This window comes from Anopheles coustani, chromosome 2, assembly GCF_943734705.1.
Source record: "Anopheles coustani chromosome 2, idAnoCousDA_361_x.2, whole genome shotgun sequence".
NCBI classification, from domain to species: Eukaryota; Metazoa; Arthropoda; class Insecta; order Diptera; family Culicidae; genus Anopheles; species Anopheles coustani.
The window spans coordinates 78,567,417-78,589,679 of NC_071289.1; the positions used below are offsets into that span (position 1 = coordinate 78,567,417).

Below are 22,263 nucleotides of genomic sequence, written 5' to 3' on the forward strand. Positions count from 1 at the left end.
TAATTCTAGCTGCGACTCGAGCTCGAGCAAAGGATAACGCACAAAGGTTTACTGCCGACAGTTAGGCGCTGCCTGCCCCGGTGGTCCCGGGTCCGGTGCGAGCATTTTAGGCCGGCCAAAGGTACGTACGAGTGCCGCAGTGGAGCGATAATCAGGACCCGATGGGATCGAATTGATGGTTTTGGCCGATTGAAAGCAGCGGTTGCTGAATTCGAAATGCCGGGCAAGTTTGTGGTGTTAAACGATGTCGGCCGAATGATGTCGGCTAGGCTGAGGTGGTTTCGGAGTGACCGCAACAACCGACCCGAAACCGCCTTAATGCAGGATGACGTTGAGCCACTGGGCGTCTCCATCGGCGCAGGGTTGCGCATTACTGTGGACATATCGGGTAATTTTATATTTTTAAAGAGTAAAAATAAAAAGTGCATAAATAAAAAAATATAATATAAGTTATATTAGCAGTAACATAACAGCCGATTCTTTTTCGTTTTGAATAACCAAAGAGTCTAATAAACAACCTGATGCCCTCCCTCGGCTTTGTGGTGGTTGAAAGCAACGAATATGTAATTGAAGATGGCTTTAAAAATTTACGAGTTCTTCTACAACCCTTCATAAGAACGAAAAAGTATTAAGGGTACGGGAAACAAAGCGTAATCGTGTAATTCCGCTACTCGATCTTTAAAAAAGAATTTTGACTTTCGTACCCTATAATCGCATGCGTAATTTTGTCAGAACGTAAACAAACGTTTATTCTATCGCTTTTTAACAGTATATTTCTCGAAATTCTGTGATTATTTAGCATAGATTTTGTATGTTCAACAATACACAACAAAATAATAGCTGTAGCTTAAAAAACTGCAACTTACAATTACAAAATTGCAAAACATAAACAAAGTACAGTTGACGCTTTGCCCGAATATTGACGATACACGAGAGTCCAGCGACTTCGCTTCGTTTACCGTGCCCTTTACAAAAGTTGGAAAATGTATCTCCAAGAAAGATTTCTAACTGGGACCGTTTAAGAGAACAGCTGTGAACTTAATTCACATAGAAATCAGTTAAACAAGCCACCAAGAAATCGAATTAAACGAACCTAAAGTCACATCGGACACCATATATTTGTACGAGTATTATTTGGAGTGTCACGTTAGTTTAACGACAAACGATCCATCGCTTTTGGCACCAAGTTTACAAAACAGTGTTTGTCGTTGATGACGTTGATAAGTTGTTGATAAGATTAGTACAGTGCTTTTGGTGACATTAAAAACATGTTCTAACTACATTCGAAATCCATTAAAAAATGTTTTAAATATTCTCCACTAGAAAATAATCACACAAAAAATGATTTAAGAACCTCCTAATAAAGATAAGTTTGAGTTAACAGTCAGAAAAGGTAATGGAAGAAATGTTGGGTAATTTAAATCGCCATTAATTAATTCAATGTGATTCAATCTTTTTTTTTACCATTATCAGACCGAATGAACACAAGCTAAAGATGTGATTGGCTCGAGATTCACTATTCGATGTTCGTCCATTATAATGGAGTATCTTCCTTCCGAGAACCACTTTGTTCCATATCACCGTTAGCCGATATCAAAGCAAATGGACAGCACAACAGTGGTGGGTACAACTAATTTTCACCCATCGGCAGCGCACTCACCTTAAGCCACCACCTCCCCTCTTTCAGGGATCGTATGTGTGCGTCGTGAGCTCCCACCCCGTTGCACGAGGGGATGCGGTGTTTGTTGTCACTGTTTCCTTCGTTCGCTTATCAGCAACTTCCCCCCCCCTGTCCGATAGCGACAATCGATGGTGGTGTGCGGGATATGGCTCCACAAGTTAGCGTCCGCAAGCATTAGTCACGGCCAGCAGGGCAAGAGACTACGAGAAGACTTCGAAGCGAACCGTCAGCCGGCCCGGTTTGGCACCGGTGTGTGTTGGTCGTGTACCGGTTCATTTCCTTAAACTGGCCTCACACAGAGAGCTAACAAGCGGTACGGAGGTTAACGAACACCACCGCAAAGCCGACAAGATAACGGAGCACGGGGCCCAGCGCCACCAGCGTAGGGCGGCTGTATCGGTCAAGTCAGTGTTTAGCTGCCATTGATAACGGGCCAATGGGCAAATTTCCGTACATTACCGTAAAGTTTCGGCCCGTGTGTCGTTGCATCGTTGCGTGAAAGTTAGTTGCATTGCACGCACGCCGTCCGTGTGTGGTGGTGGCTCGAAAAGGAACTCGGTTCCGATCGGCCGGAAGAAGCGCTTAGGCACGACGCGATAACACCGTCCTCGGCCGGTCCTGGGCGTGCTTCAATAAATAATGCTGCCGGACTTTCGTGCGTCCAACACGAAGGAAAGCGAGAACTGGCGAGCGGAAGCAGGCGGTTGCGGACTAACGGGGGGGGACTAACTAGTTGTCAGTGATTAACGCACGGTACGGTGTGCTGTGTATTAAGACGACATCGGACAAAATAACCTCCGAAAGATGACCACACGGATATTCAACATCGTGGTGGTGGGGGACGGTGCGGTTGGGAAAACTTGCCTTTTGCACGCGTACACCGACAAGTCGTTTAAAAACTTCTACGAACCAACGATGTGAGTAGACACGGCTGTGACATTCCCCTCGCTATTGTTCATACATGTTTGTCTTTTTACTTTAAAAAAATCCCCCGTCAACCACTTCACGAATCTGCATCACACACGAACTGACTACCCCGTGATGGTTTTGCGTGGGGCAGATATGATAAGGAATCGATTGAAATGATACTCGATGGGCAGAAGTATACCATTCAGCTGCACGATACGGCCGGCCAGGAAGAGTATGACAAAATACGGCAGCAGTTTTACAAAAGGGTAAGATGAAATGTATAATTTCTTGGAATGGCACGATTCTGCAGAACCTCAAACACTCACTCGATAAGATAATTTATTATTTAATTTCATTTATCGCGAACATTTTATGACCGCAGCCAATCGTCACTTATGCTCAATATAAATCAACAAAAAAACAGGCCAACTGGAGGTAGATAAACAAGAGTTGTGTAAATCAGATTCAGATTCATGAGTCTGAATGAGTCTTTACGTTTTAGGGATTCAAAAACGGTTAATGAGAGGTTCATGAATTCCAAAAATGAAATCCCCAATGAAAAGCGATCAGCCAAAAATGAATGAAAGAATCGTGGAGATTCGTGACAGATCCATGGAAGATTCATGAAGATTCATTAAGGTTTCGAAAGATTAATTAAGCTTCGAAGATTCAAATCCGCAAAGATTCATGAATCCATCTGAATGAATCTTAGGGGAAAGATTCATAGGAACAAATCTCGTCACAAGATTCATTAAGAACAACACTAAGATAAACAAAACAAAAAAGGACAGATAATTCTAAACATCGCTACCAACAGTACGTTCTTTTTAAGAATTGAAAATTATTCATCCGGGTTTTTCGTAAGAGTAATGCGAGGCTAAGTTAGTTTATTTACATGTTTCCATAATGCCAATATGACATTGGTCATATTTGTTTCTTGAAAGCATCTGATCAAAATCCGTTTGGATCGCAAAAATAGCCTTTATAAATTGCAACAAATTGCGACCTAAAAGATGCAACAAAGAAGTTGTAAACCAATTATTTACAATGATTTATTTGACGTTAAAATCCTTTTCCATCCTCCATCTAGGCGGACTGCTTTTTGCTCTGCTACAGCGTCGACAACAAAGTATCCCTCGAGAATGCCGTAACGAAATGGATTCCAGAAATCAAGACTGACCCACCGATACCGATCGTTCTTGTCGGTAAGACCCAAAGCCTGGCCGCCGGATGAAGGGGTTTTTCGAAAATGTGCACTTCAAATACCCGGTACTCACCAACGTAAACGTCCGGTTTGTTTTTTTTTTTCCTCTTCGCAAGGCACTAAACTGGACACGCGCCGTGGAAAGAGCGACGAGGTCACGACGGCCGACGGTGAGCGGCTGAAGCGCTCCGTAAACGCTAACTCGTTCGTCGAGTGCTCGGCAAAGGCGAACATTAACGTGGAGCTGGCCGTCGAGGAAGGTGTGCGGGCGTGTCTGATGGGTGTACCCGAGCCGGAACCCGATGACCCTTGGGCGTGCTGCAGCTCCTGTTTGCCGTCCTAGGCCGTCCACAACGAACGCACCACCACCACCACCACCACCACCACGAGCCTAGGAACTATTTCTTTCGAGCGGTGCCACTTTTAACAACTTCATCGACGACGAGGTTGCCCGCTACCGATCAATCTACCAACGTTCCGCCAATAATAACGACACTATCGAAGCACAACAAAAACAGTTTACTCTTTTTTTTAATTGGAAGTTAATTTAATTGAATTTATTTCCTAGCCTACCCATTGGAGCGGTCTCTCCGTGCGGAAGTAGTATGTACATACGGGAAAACTTGAGATGTTTGTTATTTATGGTCTCGCGGTTAGGTACGGCGCTTTTTCCATGCCTGGTGCCCCGCAAGCGATCGGGCGACGTCCGGGAGCAGAACAAAGCAAAAACAAAATAAACCCTCCTTACAAAATCAAATTCAAATGCAAATAGAATCTAACCGGAAAACTCGAGGAGCACCGAGAAAACAGGCGAGTAGAGATTTTCTTCGCAACGGAAACGATAAATACGTCTAAGAAAAGTGAATTAAGGCTAAAAAAACAACTGCCCGTTACAACACTGGTTCGTCACAGCGTAGAAACAGAAGGGGCAATAAGTCAGTTTAGGGTAAGAAAAACAGTACTTAAGTGGGGAAAGAAGAAAACAAAGCAGGATTCAGACTTTGCAAACTAAGTTCATACAGAATAAAGTTTCTCGGCATTCCTCACGGGGGGAGGAGAGGCCGTATTTTATGAAGTGAAAATAAATCATTCGAACATGTTTTTGTCCTGATTGAGAGTTCATGTCACTAAAGCGATTAAGGCAGAAAAACATATTTGCAAAAATGGAAGGGAGGGAAAAACAAGATAAACTACTTCTAAGTGAACTAAGTATAAAGTGACCCATATAAATCGAGACCCTGTCAAAGAATATTCCGGTTTTTTTCAAAACACACTCGTAGAGAGAAAGAGAAAAATAAAAATCCTACTTATCTTAAGATGCATGCAATAGTTCATCTACAAGTTCATATGGTCTAGTTTGAAAAAACGAACAAAAAACCCCCCGGTGGTGGGGGAAAGGTTTTGACCTTTCCATTTACGTTCTGCGTTCAGTTATGAAAATCTCATCGTCTTGCGAAGGCTGCCTACGGTTACAATCTATTACTACATTCAGTTCCTTTAGGGCGCTTCCCTTGACGCCCGTCCATTCTAAACCGTACTTCGTCGAGGTATTTACAGGTAACGTCTATTGACTCGTTTCTGTGGCGAAACGATTGTCGCATCGCCGTAGATGGGTGAACCGAGTGAGCCTCCGCTCGAGTTGAAATCGTGACTTAGATTGCCTAGTTGAAGAGTATAGATAGAAAAAAAAATTGGGAAGATTAATTGATGTGAAGCGTGAATTATGCATACAATAAAGCTTATCTACAGTTTAATTTATATACGCTAAGTTGTACATGTCCGTTGTATTATCACTTCCAACTCAACAAGAAAATCCACATTCGTATGAAATCAGGAGATATTCCTGCAGGCATAAGAATATAGTTTACAAGTAAACTAGTAAAAATTTCCATTACCAACTCAGATTACAAATTACCCACCCTGCAACGGACGTAGTGTTCTAGAGAAATAAATAGTCCGGAGCCACATCAACCGCTTGACGATTATGTTTGCATGATATTTGAACTGCAGCACCCATTAGGTGCTCATTTACACCGATTTTCAAGCGATCTCGTCGTCTCCTTCGAGTGCGGTTGAACAACATGTGAAACAATCCCTTCGCCCACCCGTACTACGCTCCCCGTTTCCCAACCTGGACTAATAAAAAATGCACACGACATAAGCTGTGCCTTGCCAGGCACACACACACACGGGGGGGAAGGCAATGTTTTTCACTACCGTGCCATGTAAAATCCGACACCGCGTGTACAAACGACTCTCGGGGACGCTAGCTCCAGGCCGGTTGTTTGCCAAGCGCGCACGCGGAGTGAGTATGTGTCGGTGCTCTTGTACAGATTTCCATACGCCGTTCGCTGGAAAGGAGGAGCAAGTTGTGCGCGAGATTCCACGCTATACTATACACACGAAAGCGCGTCAAGCGTTCGTTTGATTTTAAGTAACCGACAACAAAAACTACGGTGGAGGCGCCCGGTCGGTTGTACACCGCACGAAAGCCCTCTTTATCGAGTGTGTTTGGTTTGTGAAAATAAATTGAACCGAACAAATATTTCCCACCCACCGGTGCCCGCCCCTTACACCTCTACCCCGGGTGGCGCTCGCAAACACACATTGCGTGCCGGGGAGTGCTTCACACGCTGGAAAGCGTGACACTAACCTTTGTCGGGAGCCCCGGGATTGAACATGTAAGTGTATCCGATAGCCGAGCAAATCTTTCATTGCGTCCCGTTAACCTTTCCTTCGGGCCCGTGTGCCGGGGAAATCGTATCCCTTTAGCCTTTCGCCTGTTCAAACAAAGACACACACACTAGACGACAATCGGTGTGTTGCCCTTGATTTAAACTCTAACGGCGGGAAAAAGAAATCTCCGGCACGTGGCCGGAGAAGAAGAAAAACCAATCGTTGAACTCAAGACAACAAACAAACACTACCTTCACGGATAGCATGGCTGTTTGTTGGCTCGTAGAACTTTAAGTATTCCACGCGAGTACGAAGTTTAAATCTTGTTTACTGCCTTCACAATAGAGCACGTAGTGTGAAGTTAGTAGCCGGAGTATGATATGAAAGAGGGCTAGGGTTTTGACCAGCCTAGAGTACGCAGCGTTCGCACCATGTCCAACAAGAAGCACCACCATTTTATTATGAGAAGGAAAATTATTACACCATTTCCAACGCACTTAACGATAACGGAGGGGGGTGGCAATTGAATGTGGTCCCGAAAGGGCCATGAAAAAAGGGGGCCATAAGTGTGCCCATTTTATTTTCCTTTCCATGGGCCGAAAACAAAACTACATATTCATTGCAGTGGGTAGCAGAGTTTAGATTGCTATTCGTTTTTTTATGTACCATATTAGCTCCCATTGAAGAAAATCGTTGAATTGCTAAAAAAGTTTTTCCATTTACAATGAGTCGCATTGCAATGGCGAGCACACAGTCCCGGGGAATTGGAAGGTTTCAAAGATTCCGGGCACAAGCAAATGCGAAAGAGAAGCAATTGAATTAAACGGCACATCCTGTCGGCCACATACGAAGACGCGCTCCATCCGGAGTATCCCGGATATCGGAAAAAGTCAACTCCATCGGGCAGGGAGACACGCACCATTCCGAAGGGGGAATGGATGGAGGATCCGGCTGGTACACATACGATCGTGACACAAGCCGCTTTCATGCTTCCCGGAAGGTGTAACCGAATGTCATCAAAATCCAATCAATCAAATTTTACCGCAAACTACACGAACGGAATGCGTTTGTTAGCTTTTGGTATGGGGCGCTGTAAATCACGACACGAAACCCGTGCGACACTTTGCCCCCGCCCCATCCCTACCATTCCAACCTACAACAATCGATGACAACGTACCGTCTGTCAGGACACACAGCCCATCGCCAGGCCCAGACCAGCAGTCAGTCCACCCGGCAGCACCATTCGGTAGCATTCCATTTTCCGCTTCGGCACGGGAAAAGTTCTTATTCACGTTCGAATGCCAATCGAGTCGGAGGAGAATCCATCCAGGCGGTTCAGTTCGCAGCGCGACTACTTAATCATTCTCGGCAACCAAACATGCGTTCATGCTGAAGCGCGCACTTGTCAAAAAAAAAAACGACACACATGCACACAGGAACTGCCCCACCCCGACTCCAGCAGCCACACAACAATTTAAGTCGCTTATTTGGTTTTCGGGGCCGGATTGTTGTTACTTTTATTTATTTTTTTGATTTTTGTTATTGCTCTCCTAGTGAGTGACATGTCTCACCCTCCCCTCCTTCGAGTGTTCCTTTCTCCCTCCTTCAAGGTGCCACAAATCCTAGAAACCCGGTACCGAGTAGGGGGGAGGTGGGAAGTGGCGAGAAACTTCCGATTGCGCGACCGCATATCAGCGAAATGTCAACAAACAAAATGAAATATGTAGATTCCGAACTGAAGCGAACGGGGGGAGAAGAAAAAAAGAACTACAGCGAGAATTTCCACACCACGGCGACAAAAACTTCGCCCCCCACTCCTCCCCCCACCCCCTACACGGAAGAGGCACAACAAAAACCAAATTTAAAAGGACGAAAACGTATCCCCCACACAACACTCGTGCGCGATTGGTGCCGCATTTGGACGGAATTTTACGAAGGCCTCGGAAGTGGCTCTGAATGCTAAATATATCTCAAACACAGACACACACACGTAGTGTGTCACGTAAGGAAGGTAAAAGTTATTTCCTTTTCGCGAAAGGAGCACTCTCGGTACGTGAAGTGTACGCGCGTATTGTGAGAAACACCCAAAGCCCTACCACGCCCCGCAGGGGGGAAGTGTACCCACCACACACGGCAAGGCCTCTTCTTTCATGCGGGTGCTACTCAGGGGTATCGGGAGTAAAAAGTTCGACAAAAGTAAGGGCGGACACGCATGGGTAAGCACGCACGCACGGACCGGGCCGAGTACAGGACGCCACACAACGCACACGCATGTTTGAAATTCAAATGTAAACGGAACATAAACGACAAAAATCAGCGCGCCCTAAAAAAGTACCATTGCTGCACTCCATCATCCCCCCCTCTCCCATCGTGTGGTTCCACCCACCCAACGCTATTGGGAACGCTTTGAGGCAACGTCCTTTCTTCCTCCCCAGGAGAGGCTCGGCGTTTTATTTTATTTTCCTCTTAACGTAGGTATACGCTTCAAACGTACGTGTAATAAACAAACAACAAAACGAAGCCCAAAAACGGAGCGAATTCAATTGCCCACTGGCCAATTCCCGGCTCACACAAACCAATTACCGAACCGAAATCAAGATCCTCGACTTACTAATTGCTGCAAGTTCATAACCATTTCAACGACTTTTAGCATTTGATTTTGTCTCTTTCATCATGGTTCTAAACCCGTTTTCCCTCAACTAAACAGGTCGTTTAATCATCGTGGGAAAATGTAATAATTTTACTACCGCTAGAGAGAGGTTTTCACCATCGGCAATAAACTTGTTTCCCATCCGGGAAATGAATACCTTTTTTTTACAGATCGTATCAAAAAGCCACTTCTTGTTGATGGATTTGTTAAACATCCACAGTCATTAGGGTTCCTCTAAGGGTGATCGGACTCAGGAGGCATGAAACCAGGGGTTGATCAAATCTCCCCACTTTCTCTCCCACTCTCTCACACTACTTTAAAGTCACGTGAACCCCCGAAAGGATCAATTACTGGGCACTAACGATTCGGATGGGGTGTATGTGTGTGTGTGTACCCTTGTCTGCTGCGGCGCGAACGTGGGCTGGGAAACATTTTAATTTATATCCACTTTTATTTTACAACCACTGTAATGTACCGGACAGCAAACCATAGGCGAACCGACAAGACAAGGGAGGTGTGAACAGAAAATATTGCATCCATTTTTCACGTCCACTCCGTGCCTTTGTACTGCACTGTTGTTTTATTTTTCCTCTCTTCAACTCCTTTTTTTGTTTGGTTACGCCGGCGCCCTTTGCCCTTTGGGTCACCGGAATCTGTTTTGTGGTAAGCGTTTTTCGGCCGACGTCAGCAGCTCCTAACGCTTATCGCGGTCGCCCTGCCCTGCCCTGCCGCAATAATTCCGATCGTGTACAACCGGTGGCCCGGTGGGAAAGGAAAACACCACCCCGAAAACGAGGAAAAGCTCCATTTCAAATAGGAGTTCCAGCGGAAAAACAGCACAAAAACGACGTTTCCCGTTTTGTCGATCGGACAAACTCAAAAAGACCGCACGATGGATGGAATGAGGGTGCTGAGAAGTTGGGTTGAGGGTGTGGTGAAATTTTTTATGGAAAATTCACCAGGTCCGGGTCCGAGCAGGAAGTGCACCACCACCAGTGCCCCACGCGGGTGGCAACGAAATATGGCTTGGCCCACTTATTTAAATGCTCGTTTTGGACATATTTTCTCGTTTGTTGGCTTTGTTTAACAGGACTTTCTTTTCGGGGGTTTCCCTTTGTTTTTGATCTCTTTTTCCCCCTCTTAAAGATTCATTACCAGCCGGGGTTTTGTTTTTTTTGTATCCACAGGATGTAAAACCGTACCTTCTCCCTTCCACTCCCTACTTCGGTATATTTCATTTACGGTAATAATTTCTATATTCAATTTCCAGCACCCTTGGCGCGGAGGCTTATCATGAATAATTGAATGAAAATGGGAGCCAGCTAGCGCCAAAAAAATAAAACCAACGCTTTAAAACCATAAGTAACCGGGTGGGAATTTTTTTACCTTTGATTCTTTCAGCCGGTGTATTAATAAAGAGTACAGCGATAACTCAGCTGCACCAGGGTGGCCCAACACTGAGGCATGACCAGCAACAACAAAAAAAACTGTCTAGTAGGAAAGTGTGTGCCCGGTAAATTATTTTTTATGCCGTTTTGTGCGAAAAAAAAAACCATCGTACTAAATGTCCAGTTTATCTCAACGATGGACACCCACCACAAGGAGTCTAATAAATCTTTGTCCTCCCTTTCCCTCTACGCCTTTGTCCTTCCAGCGTAAAGTGGGCGCTGTTAAACCGAATAAATCCGAACAATCAGACACACCGGTACCACACTCACAGACATTAAAAAAGGAAACCCTTTCCTTCGTTTTCCGCATTTTGCATTTCGCGCCAAAGAAAAGGCGGAAAAATCCGAAGGTAGCATAAAACAATGTTTCACTTTAAAAAAAAAAAAACTTCTCTCCAGCGTGAATGAAGCGTAAACGGAGGTGGAGCCGGAACACGCGGCACGGTGATAATCTAGCGCCACTTACCTTGCGATCCACCGAAACTGTGCTGGCTGCTGCCGGCGAACGGTGACGATGGCTGCAGATTACTGCCGCGCTCTCCTAATGGACTAGCAAATGGACTGCTGCTTATCCTATTATCATAGGATGATAAATTGTGCTCATTTTTAAACGGTGACGGCACTGCGAAATCCATCCACAGCAGGGAAAGGTGTGCGTGCAGCCGAACACGCGGGGGGTGGTGCAGCAAAGGGGAGAAAAGAGAAAAAGTTTTGTAGAATCCTTCGAGTGGAGTGTAAAAGATGGTATCGTGTAAAAGGAGAGAGGCAGCCGAAAGCCGTGGAAGGAAAATGTGATCCCTCTTTCAACTGGAAGATGCAGATGTGCATGGAGAATATGCCGACTGGGTCAGTTGAAACTTACCACTTCCATTAGCTGAATGCGGCTGTCGCTGCTGCGGGAAGCAAAACACGACCACTAAAAAAAAGGGGGGACGAGAGAGAATAAAATAATAAATTAACACGAAACAGATACAAATTACGTTGAAGGTTAATTTTCTATCCCCGCGCGCGAATAACAAGCTCGGACTGGAAAACGATACTGCGATGATAGTAATTATGATTTTAAGACGGTACATACCCCAAACCGTAGCTGCTAGAACTGTGACGGCCGATATAACCAAACCGAAGTTGCTCACGTAGCTCAGCAGTAGATCGGGCGTACTGTGGAAGGGTTGCGTGCCACATTTCCGTGGAACCATCGGCGAGTGGATAGGTATCTGTGGAGAGAAAAGAGAAAGAATTGAATTTGAATTAAATCAATTAGATCTGTTACCATGGAAAGATTAAAATCCCAAGCACAAATTTAAATCCCAAGTAGGTATTGGAATCCCATATGGAAGTTATCCAGTAATCGAAACCCAATTCGGGATTTAAATCTTTACCAGGAACGGAAATGCAGAATGCATTCTGAATAAGTGCATTATTATACTTTGTGTACGGATCCGAATCGTTCGCAACCATCTCTTTTACTGACTCATTCACTCTTTATGATTCGTTAAAGATTTAAATTAAAACAGAAGGTACATAAACTGTTCATGAGGATTAAATCAATCAATGATAATATTCTACTCACTCATTCATTCCTACTAAGTACCGTATTTTTCCGTACATAACGACCCCCTTTTTTAGTTCGAAAATGTTCAACGTCCGATTAAGGGGGTCGTTATACACGGGTAGTAACTTTTCGATTCGATTATAGAGTGGAGGTTAAAACACGTGTAACATTGTTGCAACTGATGAAAATTAGAAAAAAAAAATCTTTTTTTCGTAAACCTTCAATTATTTTTTTTTTTGTGGTCCGGGTATCCCCGAAATATTCAAAAGTTTGGAGAATTGATCCCCAAATATTTCTTATTTTAAACAAAACCCAGAATGTAATACTTACCCTCACATTCTGCATGGTGAGCGGGGAGGACACAATGACGGCCAATGAGTCGGCCCACTCCTCCCGGTACGTGTCGAGCAGCTCCAGCCGGTACTCGAGCGAACCGGGTTGCTTCTCCTGCAGCCGAATGGCCAGCGCCGCTCCATTGGACGATGTTACCTCCACCTTCTGTAGCACCTTGTCCAAGCCGGCAATCGTGACGGTTTGCTTGCCGATCTGATCGACGGAGATGGCTTCCGGTTCGATGCGTACCGCGGGGACAATTTTCAGCGTCGAAGTATCGACGAGTCCGGACGATGAGGAGGATGAGGTGCTGCCACCGTTGCCTCCATTCAAGCGCACCTCAAGCTCCAGGTTGTACTCGTTCGATTTGATCGCATTCGCAACATCATCGATGGTGGTGAGGAGATCAATGTTGCAGCTATACGCACCGATGGACGCGTCGTACCCAGCGTAGGTCTTGAAGTGCCGCAATAGCTCCGCTGTTCCGACCTGCTTAGCGAGCAACCGACAGGTGAAGAGACCCATAAAGGAGCGCTCGACCTGCTCCTGGCACGTGGATGCATTCAGCGCGATCACATTCGTCAGCTTATCCACCTGCTGGTGGTTTTTGATCACCAAATGTCCCCGGTACGATTGTCCGTTGAAGATGTCGTAGCTCTTGAAAAATTCGATCCGATCGGCCGCCAGTACATCGATGGCGAACGAAATTCCACCGTGCCGCCGTACACCATGACTGATCGTCACCTTTTCCTCCGCACCCGGACCCACGCTACCTCCGGCGACGTCTCTGGCAGCCAGTATCTGCGCCACGCCACTCTTCGGGTCGATCTTTACCAGCTTCTCGTCCGAGCTGCTCCAGCGCACCTCGGAGCTGAGCAGCGGCGAATCGAAGCACACGACGTCCCCGACGGAGAAAACACTCTTGCCCGGGAACACCATACCGCCCGGTTCGCCCACAACCAGCTTGACGAAGTCCTCGCCGAACTTCACGCCGGTTTGATCGCGCAGCGCCACCACCAGCATGTCGGACGTTTCGCGAATCAACTCCAATCCCATGGTATAGTTTCCACCCGTGCTGATCAACACGTTGCCCCGCTTGGAAAGTTTGTGACGAAGCGCGGACACATCCTCCAGGCCGTGAGAGAACTCGTTCCCGAGGGCGTCATGGAGCGACACCTTCAGCGTGAGGGTGAACCCTTGCGGGACACTGTGCTCAACCTGCCGCAACATGACCGTACCCGGTTGCAACGAAACCATGATGTAGTGGACGTTCTTCACCTCCACCGGAACGGTGAGCGATTGATCCTGCGAGGACGCTACCACTTGCACCCGGCCGGTTGACTCACTGCTCCGTACCAACCCTTCCCGGGTGACCTGCACAACTCCGGTTGAAGCGTCACTATCTAGCTGATAGACAGCGTCATCCAGATTGGCCTTGAGCTGGATCGCCGATTTCGGTGGTATAAGAATGGAATCATACCGGATGGCTTTCGGGGACATCAACTCCAGCAGGCGGAACACAGTTATGTCCGATCGTGCGGTCAACGTTCGACCTTCGGCCGTTACCAGCGTAACGTGCAGTGTGGCCTTACCGGGGGCGAGGGCCTTGACGCGCACCGCAATCGCATCCCGCTCCAGGTACTCCACGCCAATGTCCTGAAACACTCCGCGAACGTCCAGCACGTCAGTGTGGTCGGTTGACCAGCGGATCTTTACACCCTCTACCGTGCCGAGAACGAGCGGCGATACACCCGGGACGGCCCACAGGTGGGCTGGCATCGTAGCACCGACCTGGATGCGTCGCAAGGGCGTCTTCAACTCGATTACGTCCAGTGGAATAACGTTGATGTGGATGGTATCCTCGGAGAACACAAATTGCGCACCGGTACTCGGATTGACGCCAACGCACCGACCCGTCACCTTCGAGCGGCCAATCTTCAATCCCGTCGCAACTCCGGATTCGATGTCTGAAACCAAAAACACGCAAAAAATGTTAATACACTGAGAGTTGCTCGTTTTTTTGTGTCTTCTCTCTTCCTTACCAATAACATCCAAGCTCTGTACACTATAGACAATGTTCGTGTCCGGCGTGGGGCCACCCTTTGAGTAGATCTGCAGCGTACTTCCAACGACGATCGTCGCGTTCCGTGGCAAAAGCATCAGTGGTGGAAACACTTGCACCGTCGCCGGAGCACTCGTGACCATCTCCTTGCCACTTCCAGAGCTGATACTAAACTTCGTCTCACCCAGCTCCATACCGGTGGCCGTGTACCGTACCTCTCCGACGCCCAGGTTCGCTTGATTGGCGAGTGCAAGACTCAGCACGGCCGGGTTGAACACTTCCGTGCGCAAGACGTACAGCTCCAGCTGATCGCGCTTGATGTCCAGCAACCGATCATTGCTATCGTAAAGGCGTGCGATCGCCTCGATCGACTTCGTTTTCTCTACCCGATCCGGGGCGAGGATTGTAACACGCCCGACCGTCACCACCGACACGTACAGGAAGCTCGTCTCGGTGCTGAGGCACTGATCGCTGACCTCCAGCTTCACCTCTCCGACCTTCCGTGGGCTGATGAGTAGCTGGCGTGTGGCGCCGTCGAACTTTACTGTCACGATGCCTGCCTCCGATGCTTTGATGTCATAGAAACCGCTACCCTGGGCGACCTTGATGCGCTCGACCGTGTCCGCGGTGAGGAAGATCGTTAGCCGATCGTACGGCAGCAGTGTACGGTTGACGGACACAAAGTTGAGCTCATTTTCGATCACCGGCTTTACCAGTGCCGAACCCGGTTGCTTTTGCACACCGAACGGAGGACTTTCCGGTTTGATCGAGTGCCGTTTCAGCACTTCCGCCCGGTAGTCCGTCACAATCGTCTTCACCTTTAGGCTCGCCTCAAGCTCTCGGGGGAGATTTAGCAGCAAATAATCACGGCCAGGTATTTCCAACCCTTCCAGATGGTCAACCTCCGTCTTTTGTTCGAATGCCAAAGAAAGAGCCGCCTCATTAGCCTCCACCATTGCCGATGATCCGCCGCTCGACGGTTGTTGATCTGGCATCGAGAAAAACTTCCACTCCAGCAGCAACGAGGATATATTTGCCAGCTTCCGATTGTGCACATCCAGCACCTCGATGTCGATCAGCATGTGCTCGCTGGCGTCCGCCGTCTTTACGTGCATCATCGAGTGGCGCCGCTCCAGTGGACAGCCCGTCTTCACCTTGTCGGTGGTGATGAGATTTACGAACCGTGGCTTCACGCAGTGTACCATCGTTAGGAACTCCGTCACGTACGGGACCACGTTCGGCATGTTGAGCGTGTTGTACACCGCTAGCTTTAACTCGAAGTCACCCAACTTCTTACAGAGCACCCGGAAGATGTGTTTGTCCTTCGCAAACCCACTGCCCACCTCGGTTACGTCGAGCGCTTTGCGATCGTACACGAGTTGTCGCTGCAGTTCCGCCTCCGAGTTGTAGATTCGCTCCGGACCATTGAAGTAGAACAGGTTCCGTGAGGCCCCGAGTGGCAGCACCACCACATTCTCGAGCGGATTTTCAATCGCCAGCTTCTCAAACACGTTCAGATTGACCTGATCGGTAAGCAACTTATCGAAGTACCGGTAGCTGATCTTGAGCTGCGTCTGTCCGATCATCGTAGACTTGAGGTACAACACCCTGCAGGCTCCACTTGCCAACGTTTCCTCCGCTTCGCCACTCGAGAGGGGGGGACTTTCCAGCATGAAAATAGGATTGCTAAACTCGAGCTCAAAGTGTAGGTTCTCGCATGACGTGAAAGGCTTCATCGTTCCGTTAAGCTGTGCCCAAAGGCCGATGTGCAGCTTCACGTAATCCTTGAGGGAGGTTTCAAAGTTGTACCGGACGGCTTCCAGCTTGATCGGCGGTAGGAACATCACCTGCGCGGTGACAAACACACGCACGTTTCGTGCCATCGCCACCCGAACCTGGGTCACCTTGGCGAGTTCGTTGTCATCGGTGGCTGTCGTCGAGTCGTAACCCGCTCCTCCCTTGATCTGATCGAGCCGCGCCTCGGCAAGTCCCGTTTGCGATATGGCCACCACGTTTGCATCCTGCGACGACCAGCTGTACGAACCGTCGCCCCCGGTGGCGGTGAATTGAAGTTTCTGCCGACGAAGATTGGGATCGAAGGGAAGGATGACTTCCGGAGGATTGATGGCAAGCCGCTTGAACACAACCAATTCCGCCTTTGCCGAAAGCTGCAAGGAAAAATATACGATTAGCAAACAAAAATCGAGTGGACACGATAAATTGCTTTACCTTTTCGAACTTGCCCGTAACGGGACTGCTACCGGTGGCAATAGTTTCACCGAAAATGCTGCTACCATTGGCCGTCACCTGGAGCGGGTAAAACAGCGCTTCGTCGAACGTCGACTGGATCTTGTACTTTGGACCGAGCGTTATCTGATGATCGTCGTGGGTGAATAAATTCAACGCAATTTCATGGTTCTCGCCCTCCACCGTGATCCAGTTGTAGTGCGGAAGCAAATTTATCGTCAGTTTCCTCGGATCCACCACCGTAAGGGAGGCCTTCGGTAGGGTTGCCTTCGAGTTTGCCTCTTCGCTCGCCGAGTTGGCATCGTGCGGGACGTTACGATCGCGCAACAGCACAAACGTTCTGCCCAGCTTCAAACCCTTCGCCTCATTTCCGGTGATGCTGGCGTACGAACCGTCCTCGATCTCCAGATAGTACTGGCTGTTTAGGGAGATTTCGTGCAGCTTTCCTTGCTTCAGTTGTAGTACCTTAAACTCGATCGTATCACCGGGCAGCATGTACACGTCGCTCGGGTTGAGGATCAGGTTGGCCAGCACCATAATGTTTACGTCTACCGGTTGCACGTGCGCGTATTCGGGATGCAGAAGTCTAGCGGTTACTCTTGCCGAGCCGGTGTTGATGCCCTCGAGCAGCACCATATAGCCTTGGACGCCGGCCAATTCGAGTTTTTCGATCGCCCGCGGTACGACGTGAAATTTACTTTCCGAAAAGGAGAGAAACCGTAACACCTGACTCCAGCTGCTATCACCACCCGGTGTCCCACTGCCCGACCGATGGGAGGCGATTTGCCACTGGAACTCAATTCCTTCGAGCGTGGTGAATGCATTACCCTGCGAATCCTGAGCCCACAGCTCGAACGTTTCCGGTGCTTCCTCGAGGTAGAGTTCACGGGTCGTCGTCAGTACGCCCAGCTGGTCGATAAGATCTAGGATTACGTCGCAACGGAGTACCTCGCCGGTAACTAGATCTTCCGCCAGTACGATGGCGGTATTTCTCCGTTTTTCCTTGTTGATAACCGTGACCACAACGCGATAAGAACAGTCTTCGTCGGTATCGTCGTAGGAGGGTGTTATTTGGATCAAGTCCAACCGTGACGAAGTCCTAAAAATAGAACCAAGCGATATCATAAGCCGATGACCACACCGTAGACTCGTTCGAAATGCTAATTTCAATATCGGTGACATCATACAAAAGACGCCCGAACATTCAAGGATAACCTGATTGATGGAGTGCTTTGTTTACGCGTATGATGTCACTATTGCGGTGCCGGCTTTCGTCATTTCAGAGGTTAGGTACTCGTAATACCCGAACAGCCGGTCAAACTTACCACTTGAAGCACCCTTTTTCGACCACCTCGAGCGTGAAGTTCACGGAAATGTGATCGAATATGGGCAATAAAACACGCGGATAGTTCAACTTGGTGGCGGCACTCGAGCGCGTGGTTGCAAGCAGAACCACCGCCACGGTTAGCGTTACCCACATCCAAGAGGGCCGCATTTTGCGCGCACTCTTTCCGCTACTACGCGTCGTTTTCAATTATTTCACTTTTGTAGCTCGTTTTTGCTGATCCGTCGTTTCCGGTATGAATCCTTCTGCACAAGAACTGCTGCAGCGTGACTCTGCGGTTGGTAAAAAAAGAAGCTTCTTCTTGATATTCACATCCGCTTTTTTGGCGTGCTACTGTCGCAAGATCCAAACTTCAACTGACCGTTGTTTGTTTACCCGCTTCAAGAGTTGTAGCTACGAGGTAGGCCTACCATTAAGTTTGACTTTTCACAGCAAAAATAAAATTAGAATTTCATCAGTTTGTGGTAGTTTGTTGTGCTTTGATAAGCGTATTTTACGTGTTAAATAGCCTGATTTACTTTGAAACACAGTCAAGATAAAAAATCTGTAACTTACTTCATATTTTTCACATATACAATATAACCTACCTAACCTCACTATTCATCGCCTTGGGAAGTTCCCGCGCTCTGGATTGCGTTAATTTATTGGCTCCTGTGTTAAAAACAGTCAATTTAATTTGATTTAATGTACGTACTTTAATACAATTGATACAATTGCAGCTTATTTCCCTTGTAAAAACTTCGTATGAACTAGAATTCACATGTTATTCATGCATTTCCAAAGAGCACCGTTTCAAACGAAACTCAATCGGGATTGAAGCAACAGATGAGTTGTAGAACTGCACCAAGTGCTATAAACGTTTAAATTTATTGTCAAAGGTTGTAAACATTGAAAAGGGATCTCGCATGCAAAAGCTTTGCGTTTTTCACTGAAAAAGAATGTTAAATTATTAATACTCGCAATTATCGGAAAAGTTCCGTCTTCATTTACCAAATTCGGAGTTTGATAGTGTTTTCGTGTTAGGAGTTGGTATGGTGGAGGCTTATTTAACTGCATTCAATTTGCTAAACAAACTATAACCACGCAGAGATAGTGCAAAAAAGCGGTAGAACGGATGTTTAAGGTTCTGATGAAAAGTTTTCGATTTTCCAGTGATTCGCTATGAAGAAAAGATCTCCTCAGATTAAATTATTCAAAATAACCAACCTTTACGATGTCACTGCGAACCAGCTGTGCCACTACGTACAAGCGTTGCACAAGCACATCCGGAAACAAAATGCCCGCATTGAAAGACTCAAGAAGAAGGTGAAATCATTGGTAAGTCCATGCTACAACATGTTGGATGTGGTCAACATGATCCTATTTTGTTTTCCTATTTCATGCGTATTAGCGGTCAATCAGGAAACAATCGTACCGTAGCAATGGCGTTGAAACAGAACAAACATCGCACCAGGTGCAGGAAGAAACTCCCTCTATCGAGCCTCTGGACATAAAAGCATTTGTAGATGATATTAAGAAAACCGCCCAGGATGTCGACATCAAGAATCGATACATTTTCGAGCCTACCTCTGGACTGTACTATGATCCCGAAACGGGATACTACTATAATTCTGTAAGAGTTGACTTTATTCTTCTGTTGATCATATGAATTACGATGATGTCTTCTTTGCTTGCAGATTTACGGTCTACATTATGACGGGCATAGGGGCTGTTATCTGAAGTACAACGAAGACACCAAAGAGTACGACTTTTACTCGCAGGTCGTCCCCGAAACTATGCTTGAAACGGAGCCCAAAGCCAAACAAAAGGTATTTCGTGCAGCCCCCGAGCGTCCTTCTGTCGGCAAGCATATTATGACTATGTTGTACCATTCTTGCAGGTTCCTAACTCTTCACCTTCCCCTTCACTAGACGACAGTCTAATTGCTCGATTCTCCTCGCTGGAGATCGATCGCATGCGTCACAACGCATTAGGTAGGTGGCCAGTGCGGCTTTGTTAACAGCGGCCCCCCTTTTTCTTTCTTTTCTTTGTCTTCCTTACTCGCTCCGGGTTGACTGTACCGTGAATGCTTACCAGAAGCAGAAACGTACCGAGCCAAAAGATGCTAAAAAGTCGCCCGATAGTGAGGACAGTGAACGTGCCGTCCGGCGCCACCGGAAGCGTAGCCGTAAGCATAAGAAACGGCATCGAAAAACGCGTCACCGGTCGCGGTCGTCGAGTGAAAGCGATAGCAGCTCGTCGTCGTCTAGGCGGTCCCGGAAGAGACGTAAATTGAAACGCCGGCGTCGTAGGGCTAGCTCCGTTGAGGTAAAGGAAGAGGGTGAGCTAGAAAGCAGCGATGGGAGCGATTCCGAGTCGATTGTTGTGGTCAAATCTAGCGGAGCTGAAAGTGAGGACTCGGCGGAACATTTCAACACAAACTATAAAGGTATCGAGCAACACAAGGGGCCGTTTCGTTTGAATCCATTTTTATGGTTCATTATTTAAAAACAACACAAATTTCAATTTCAATTTCCGTTTATCCTTTCCAGATGTAGCAAAACGTTATCCTCCATCCCTGCGCATAATAGTGAAGGAAACCAACGTGAAAGACCTAAAGATCGGTTCGCTTTTCATCGTAACTTGCAAAGGTGGTTCGCTCGGTCGAGAAGGCAACCACGACGTCATCATTCCTGACATCAACGTGTCCAAGAAACACCTCCAGTTCGAGTATAACGCGAAAAAAGGCACGTACCAGTTCGTCGACCTTGGGTCGCGTAATGGCACCCTCTACAATGGGATGAGGGTGAAAATAGAGGACAAGCTGGCCCAAAGTGAACCCCAGACGCTGGTCCACGGAAGTGTGCTGCAGCTCAATCAAACGAAGCTGCTCTGCCATGTGCACGAGGGAAATTCAACCTGTGGAAAGTGCGAACCGGGACTGCTCGTAACTGCCGAGGTGCCTGAACCGGTCGAGAACGTGTCGAAGATCACAAAACCCGTCTCGCACAAGGAGGGACTAAAGCTGATCCAGAAACGCTTCGGTTTGGAGAATGAAAGTAAGCGTAAACACCACGCGATCCATGCAATGGATCCTTATGCTATATTTCTTGTTATTTCCACAGAATATGTCGGTTCCGGTGAAGCGGGAAATAATGCGCCCGACTATCAGGATCGCGCCGCGTACCGGCGTAAGGTTAAGGGCAGCTCGAACGAACATGAGAAAACACAGGTAGCGTCCTTGGACCAATCGATCAGCAGCAACAATAAAGGCTTCCAGATGCTATCGAAGCTCGGCTGGAACGAAGGCAAATCTTTGGGCAAAAATGACGATGGCCTAACGGAACCGATACCGCTCAAGTCGAACGTGGGCACGTCCGGGTTGGGCAGTTTGCAGCAGGTAGCCATCGGATCGGCCAACGCCAATCCGGTGGACCCGAGGCGACACACCATCTGGCGCAAGACTCAGGAACGCTTCAAACAGTCGACGGTTTTCAAAGCCGAAAGCAGTGACGAGTCGGAGTAAGCTTGTACTATTGTAAGAATATACTTTCATTTGAAGTTTTGAAGAATATCTATGGGTGTTTTTTTACTAATCAATTGTAAAGAATCATAGTTACAGAATTACCTTCCAATCCATATATTTTTGTGGTAAAAAATATTTTCAATATTGTTCGTTTTTTCCTCATTGGAATAAATATTTAAATGTTAGTTAACATGTTTTATGTTAATTCTTTCTTTTTAAAATAATGCAATAGTTTAAAAAGCATAATCTTATAAATAATTGTTTTGATTGACCAACGTAAGTATTATTGTATAACAAAATATCTCGTTTGTTTGTTGCTTGATTTCGGTTCTTTTTATGATGAACTTTTAAAAAAAACTAAAATATACTAAATACTTTAAACAGACCTTTAACAGGTTTAGAGCCATGGCACCCAGACACGACCTTAAAGTTCCCCCCTTCAGCAAGGCTTGGGGGATCGATTATAATCACAATTGCATGAACCAGTTTGCCCATGAAATAATCCTCATTATCAACGGGCGGATCTTCTTCGGTTGCCGCGAAATTTGATTACAAGGTCCTGTTATCGTATTTGCGCCCTCGCGATATTCAACACAGCGAGTTTCGTGTTTTTCCCATGTTGTTTACCATCCATCCGGCAGTGATTTT

General features: G+C 47.1%; 3 protein-coding genes across 6 annotated transcripts; 2 read left to right on the forward strand and 1 right to left on the reverse strand.

The window, feature by feature from the left end:
• The first annotated feature begins 2,485 nt into the window (after window positions 1–2,485).
• Window positions 2,486–4,137, forward strand: LOC131265100 (ras-like GTP-binding protein RhoL). Its single transcript, XM_058267362.1, has 4 exons — window positions 2,486–2,598; window positions 2,742–2,856; window positions 3,681–3,795; window positions 3,911–4,137. The coding sequence occupies exons 1-4, from the start codon at window positions 2,486–2,488 to the stop codon at window positions 4,135–4,137; spliced, it is 570 nt and encodes a 189-aa protein (XP_058123345.1).
• A 353-nt stretch (window positions 4,138–4,490) lies between these two features.
• Window positions 4,491–18,338, reverse strand: LOC131266176 (nuclear pore membrane glycoprotein 210). Its single transcript, XM_058268550.1, has 8 exons — window positions 18,091–18,338; window positions 16,748–17,864; window positions 14,499–16,686; window positions 12,454–14,423; window positions 11,647–11,785; window positions 11,431–11,484; window positions 11,035–11,190; window positions 4,491–5,455 (listed from the first exon to the last, which is right to left on the reverse strand). The coding sequence occupies exons 1-8, from the start codon at window positions 18,258–18,260 to the stop codon at window positions 5,346–5,348; spliced, it is 5,904 nt and encodes a 1,967-aa protein (XP_058124533.1). The 5' UTR covers window positions 18,261–18,338; the 3' UTR covers window positions 4,491–5,345.
• Window positions 18,339–19,038: 700 nt separating this feature from the next.
• Window positions 19,039–21,657, forward strand: LOC131266177 (angiogenic factor with G patch and FHA domains 1). Of its 4 annotated transcripts, XM_058268552.1 has the most exons (7): window positions 19,111–19,139; window positions 19,263–19,427; window positions 19,501–19,722; window positions 19,787–19,918; window positions 20,187–20,538; window positions 20,642–21,148; window positions 21,215–21,657. In XM_058268552.1, the coding sequence occupies exons 2-7, from the start codon at window positions 19,272–19,274 to the stop codon at window positions 21,613–21,615; spliced, it is 1,770 nt and encodes a 589-aa protein (XP_058124535.1). In that variant the 5' UTR covers window positions 19,111–19,139; window positions 19,263–19,271; the 3' UTR covers window positions 21,616–21,657. The 4 variants fall into 4 exon arrangements, with proteins under 4 accessions (XP_058124538.1, XP_058124534.1, XP_058124537.1 ...); XM_058268555.1 differs by lacking the exon at window positions 20,187–20,538 and adding an exon at window positions 19,990–20,083 and having other exon boundaries at window positions 19,039–19,427; XM_058268551.1 differs by having other exon boundaries at window positions 19,039–19,427.
• Window positions 21,658–22,263: the final 606 nt, after the last annotated feature.

Excerpts from the sequence above, each read along its gene's own strand:
- LOC131265100 (XM_058267362.1), top strand. The coding sequence starts at position 2,486 with ATGACCACACGGATATTCAACATCGTGGTGGTGGGGGACGGTGCGGTT. Across the intron at positions 2,599-2,741 it reads AACTTCTACGAACCAACGAT|ATATGATAAGGAATCGATTG; the intron begins GTGAGTAGACAC and ends TGCGTGGGGCAG. Across the intron at positions 2,857-3,680 it reads GGCAGCAGTTTTACAAAAGG|GCGGACTGCTTTTTGCTCTG; the intron begins GTAAGATGAAAT and ends TCCTCCATCTAG.
- LOC131266176 (XM_058268550.1), bottom strand. The coding sequence starts at position 18,260 with ATGCGGCCCTCTTGGATGTGGGTAACGCTAACCGTGGCGGTGGTTCTG. Across the intron at positions 17,865-18,090 it reads GAAAAAGGGTGCTTCAAGTG|GACTTCGTCACGGTTGGACT; the intron begins GTAAGTTTGACC and ends TTCTATTTTTAG. Across the intron at positions 16,687-16,747 it reads TTACGGGCAAGTTCGAAAAG|CTTTCGGCAAAGGCGGAATT; the intron begins GTAAAGCAATTT and ends TTTTCCTTGCAG.
- LOC131266177 (XM_058268551.1), top strand. The coding sequence starts at position 19,272 with ATGAAGAAAAGATCTCCTCAGATTAAATTATTCAAAATAACCAACCTT. Across the intron at positions 19,919-20,186 it reads AGCCCAAAGCCAAACAAAAG|AAGCAGAAACGTACCGAGCC; the intron begins GTATTTCGTGCA and ends AATGCTTACCAG. Across the intron at positions 21,149-21,214 it reads CTTCGGTTTGGAGAATGAAA|AATATGTCGGTTCCGGTGAA; the intron begins GTAAGCGTAAAC and ends TTATTTCCACAG.